At 44.8% G+C, this 4,933-nt stretch overlaps 1 protein-coding gene across 1 annotated transcript in view; it reads left to right on the top strand.

Annotated features, from left to right (window-relative positions):
- Nucleotides 1-4,933, top strand: part of myo10l3 (myosin X, like 3) — a 50,792-nt gene that overhangs the window by 36,911 nt on the left and 8,948 nt on the right. The window contains 3 exon segments of the mRNA XM_017040123.2: nt 2,572-2,678; nt 4,101-4,508; nt 4,592-4,622. Of these exon segments, the coding sequence (XP_016895612.1) occupies nt 2,572-2,678; nt 4,101-4,508; nt 4,592-4,622 (546 nt within the window).

Here is a 4,933-nt window from a genome sequence, read left to right as displayed (position 1 = left end):
AAATAAAACTTTATGAGCATTTTTTTTAAATAAATAAAATCCACATTTGTTACTTCCTGCTCTAAGTTGTGGTTTATCTGAGGCTGTAAACTCACTGAAACATTTGAGATCTGTTGGGTCCTTCTCTTGTACTACCCTGCCTGGGTCACCGCACCAGGAATTGTCAGCTGCACACTTGGCACAATGAAATATAGAGAGTGGGACTGAAACAGTTGATGTGAACCACATGTTGGGTCCAAGTGAATACTGTATATCTGGGGTTCACAACCAAATACATGCAAATTCATTGTGCTACGTTGCATTTCCTACATCTGACTCCAAAAACGATCTTTCTTCTTTGTGGAGAAATCACCTTAATGCTGTTCTGATGCGTCGTTAACTTTATTGGGAACTTCACAGGAATGCACTATAAAAACATTCTCCCCCCACCGTGTTTACAGAGCGAGGTATGTTTACCACAGCTGCTCTGATATGAGCTTTATTTTGGAGGGCAGTATTTTTCATGGTGCTAAAGTGAAGTGATAATAGCAGGTCAACACAAAAATGACTTTTTCATTGCTTTTTAAAAGTCCAATTAAAACAAACAAACTCCCGTCTCCTGCATTTACTGTCGAGGCCGTACCTCTGAGGCTTATCTGGAGACATTCTAGAACGTATTTGTCCTTGATTTGGATTCTTGTTATAGACATTTCCATAAGACAGAAATATTTGTCAAGTCCCATGTTTATTACTAGCTCGCTTATAATACACCCAGTGGTTTATTATTAACACAATCCTGAGTCTGCACAAAACAGAACTCAGTTTGTGAAACAACAGATTAAAACAATTACAATTTGACCCTGACTGTATCTCCCACATTAAAGGCCAACAGTGTGAGTCAAAGACTGAATATGTGTCATCTGGTGCAGATGCCAGTGTTGTTGGTGGAAGCACAATATTTTTGGACTTTGGGGGAAAATCTAGAGTGGATCGCGTGCGGGGGTCTGAGAGAACGAAAGAGTCTGAACTTCTTTGTGGAGAAACAATCTGTGTGTAATTATATGTGTGCTGATTGTATACAGAGGAAGTGTGTGCCCAGAATTAGTGGGCTCGGGTCACGTTGCACACAAGTGTGTGTGTGTGTTTGTGTGTGTGCATGCACGCATGTGTATTTTCTTTTACAGAAGAGGGAAGGATGTGGACAAGGAGGTAGTTTCCTCTTCTCACAAATTGTCCAACTTTACAGGAGCAGGCAGAGCTGCAGCTGTTGGATTTTTCTCTGATTAGTGGAGCTGACATCTGGGTCAGAAAACACACACGCAGTGACTTTTCTGCACTCCTCCATCCCCCACACTAGATGTGATACAATGAATCTGAATGTGGATTCTGCCTGTTACAGGACTCACAATAGAATGAGCCGAAACCTGTAGAGGCAGAGAGAGAAGTGGAGCCACCATATCTGATTGGTTAAGAAGTGAATCAGCAGAGAATTGTTAACGGCAACAGTTAGATATATTTTTTATGAAACACAAACCTCTAGTCCAAATGTGTCTGTTAGTTTTTTACCAAGAACGTTGATTAACTTCTTTAAAAATGGCAATGAAAATCTGTAGTTTAATAATGAACTTGAATCTTTGTTGACAGATAAAATAACAATTGAAATGTTTAACTCCTCCTTCTGATTATCTTAACTTATTGGTAAAAATAGTGACCAGGATCAGACTGACAGGGTCATGAAAGTACCTGAGAAACACCTGTTGGTCAGAAATGATAAACATGCTGGATCATCTGCAGCCAAATCTACACTGCACTGGTGTGTCTAATTCATGATTCAGAACTGAGGAAAAGTCTTTGTGTCAGTGTCAGTGTCAGTGTCAGTGTCAGTCCACTCTTTGGTCTGGATCTGATGCATTAAAAATCATTTTCACTGAAGGAGACTCAGAAACTCTGACTGACTCCAGGAGTGAGGAAAGGGTTAACTGAACTCGTTCTCTTTCTTCAGAAGAGCTCAGAGAGGCGTGGCCTGTTAGCTGGACCTGAGCCACCATTCCTCCCCCTTATCCTTCCATCCCTCCTCTCCCTGCCTCTCCACTCCCCTCCCACTCTGTGCCTTTTTTGCCTTTTGCAAGTCAGTCTAGATACCAACAGCAGCAGCAGCAGCAGCAGCAGCAGCAGTAGCAGCAGCAGCAGTAGTCAGAGGGATCATACAGGAAGAACTCCTGAACACAATGAGGCTCTGCAGCAGCAGCAGCAGCAGCAGCAGCAGCAGCGGCTGTAGAAGCAACACTGCAGTCCCTGGGACAGTTCTCCCCTCTGCCCTCTGCAGTCTTGGAGAAAAGCTCGCCTGAGAAACTCTACTTCACCGCTCCTCCTCTGCACTGCGCTGCACTGGGGAAAAGCTGCTGCCAGCTGACCAGAGGGGCTGCTCACATCTCTGTGGACCCTCTTTTATACTCTCACCCACCAGAGGAACTAACCCATCTCTCTCTCTCCCTCTCTCTCTCTCTCTCACCACCACAAACCCTTTTCCCCATCTCTCTGCATTCCCGTCTCTGTCTCCGTGGGTCGGCCGTGGCGTTGCTCGTCCCGCAGGTGTTTTTGAAGGAGGCCCTGGAGCAAAGGCTGGAGAAGGAGAGGGAAGAGGTGCGGCGCAGGGCTGGCATGGTGATCCGCGCCCACATCCTCAGCTATGTGGCAAGGTGAGTGGTGAAGCCGGTGGAGGAGGGTGGAGGTGAGGCGGTGAGTGGCAGCCACCGTTGTCACTTTAATCTGCTCTAGAGCATGCACTGTATGTGTTTGGATGTGGAAGCCAAGGCATGTTTTGTGCATACAGTACGGGCAAAGCTCTGCACACACGTGTTTACCTTGGTGTCTGTGTGTCATGCTGGTTTGGATACAGTCGTCAGAGCAGTTACTATGCCCTTACTTTACCTCATGGATTTCTTGAAACCTGCTGACTCAGCAGTTGTCGAGAAACGTAAACTCTTGCCTTATCATCTATTTCCTCTAAATAGGATTGTATTTACATAATCAGAATGACGTTCTGATAGAAAAGAACCAGTATTTCAGACAGTTTACCCTAAGATTTTAAATCAAAGAACGGCTCTGACCAGTCTATGAGAAAACTACTGTCTAACATCCCCCAACCTTGACATGCACTGTGTGATATCTGATACTGATTGGGTACATGTTATTTTAAAGTACCACACTTGTAATACTGTGGTAATAATAAATCAACGGGAGGCTCATAAAGGCTGAATGTTCTTTTTAGTGACTTCTTTCCGCTCCAGCAGGCAGACAGTCAGACAGACAGTCAGACAGACAGGCAGACAGACAGACAGTCAGACAGACAGACAGACAGACAGACAGACAGTCAGTCAGACAGACAGACAGTCAGACAGACAGACAGACAGACAGTCAGTCAGACAGACAGTCAGACGGACCATCCATCATTAACAGTAGTTCAGAACTCTGCACACACAGAGACCCCCAGGTATGTAATGTAGCCATGCTCCACCTGTGTGCAGCCGTATATCAGGTCACATACAGTCCTCTGAAAGGCTCCGGTGGGAGAGTATAATGGCACTGATGACAGCATTCAGGTTGTGGGTTCCCTTCCCGTCAGAGGCACCCATAGGAAAGAGACAGGAAGTTCCCCAAAGACACAGCCAGTGCCTTTGTATTATCATATGTAACGTTATCTCTGCTGAGACCAGTCAGGGCTCATGGAGCCGTTTCTGTGTAGAATAGTCAGGGCCAAAGGTCAGGGAGTCGGAGCGCTGTGTGTGTGGTCCCTTCACAATTCCCATGCATTTGAATCTGTGTTTAATTGGTGTGCGGTGTTTTGGGCTAACAGGGTTTAGCCACAGACCCAAGCACAACATTGTGGCCCACATGGGTTACAACGGAACAGAACAAACTCATCAGAATCCAAACAATGCAGAGTACACATGCTACAGGCTTTCTCTGCAGTGCATTTATTCAAACAGACAAAGCCTGTGTGGAGCCGCGCCACGTCACATATTTGTTTGTGGTGAAACTCTTTGTTCCAGGATAATGTTGTATTGATTTTGGAACTCTCCTTAAAAATCCACATGTGCATCTTTTCACTTTGTCACCAGGAAACATTATAAGAAGGTGCTGTCCAGTGTCGTCACCATCCAGAAGAACTACCGCGCTCACTTCTGGAGGCGAGTCTTCCTGCGTCTGCGCGTGGCCACCATCGTCCTGCAGAAGCACCACAGGGGTCAGCTGGCCCGGTCTCTGTACCGCTACCTGAAGGACGAGAAACTGAAGCAGGAGGAAGAGGAGCGGAGGAGGAGGGAAGAAGAAGAGGAAAGAAGGCGAGTAGAGGAAGAGGAAAGAAGAAGGAGGATGGAGGAGGAAGAGGAGAGGAAAAGGAAGGATGAGGAGGAGAAACAGAGACTTAAGGAGGAGGAGGAAATGAGGATGGCAAAGGAAGAGGAATCAAAGAGGCAGGAGGAGAGCAGACGAAAGGAGGAAGAGGCAGCTGAGGCGGAGAAGACTAGGTAAACACTGATGATGGTTAACCAAGATGGAGTCACTCGTGTCATGTGACCTCTGTTTGAATCTTTTGTTCTTTTCTCCTCAGGAACTCACTGGTTAACGGTGCCTGTCACAAGGTAAATATCTTTTCAGTAACTACCAAAGGCTTGACTAAAACCGTTTTTGACGAAGTCGGAAAGTTCTAAGACAGATTTAATTTTGATTTTAATAACTTAAACACATTATGACCAAAAGTTCCAAGATATTATTCAAAGTTTTTAAGATTATAATCATCATTTGTGTACTTTATCGAGGGAACTGCAGTTTTTTGAGTAGTTTTATTTGTGCAGTTCAGTCAATACAATTCCCTTAGGCCAATGACCAAAACTGTTATTTTAATTGTCTTTTTAAATATATTTCCTTTACTTTTTTCATTGTTTTACAAAAA

This window comes from Cynoglossus semilaevis, chromosome 16 (genome assembly GCF_000523025.1).
Source record: "Cynoglossus semilaevis isolate Cse_v1.0 chromosome 16, Cse_v1.0, whole genome shotgun sequence".
NCBI classification, from domain to species: Eukaryota; Metazoa; Chordata; class Actinopteri; order Pleuronectiformes; family Cynoglossidae; genus Cynoglossus; species Cynoglossus semilaevis.
The sequence above is the reverse complement of the archived record's forward strand: the minus strand, read 5'-3'. Positions and strand labels throughout refer to the sequence as shown.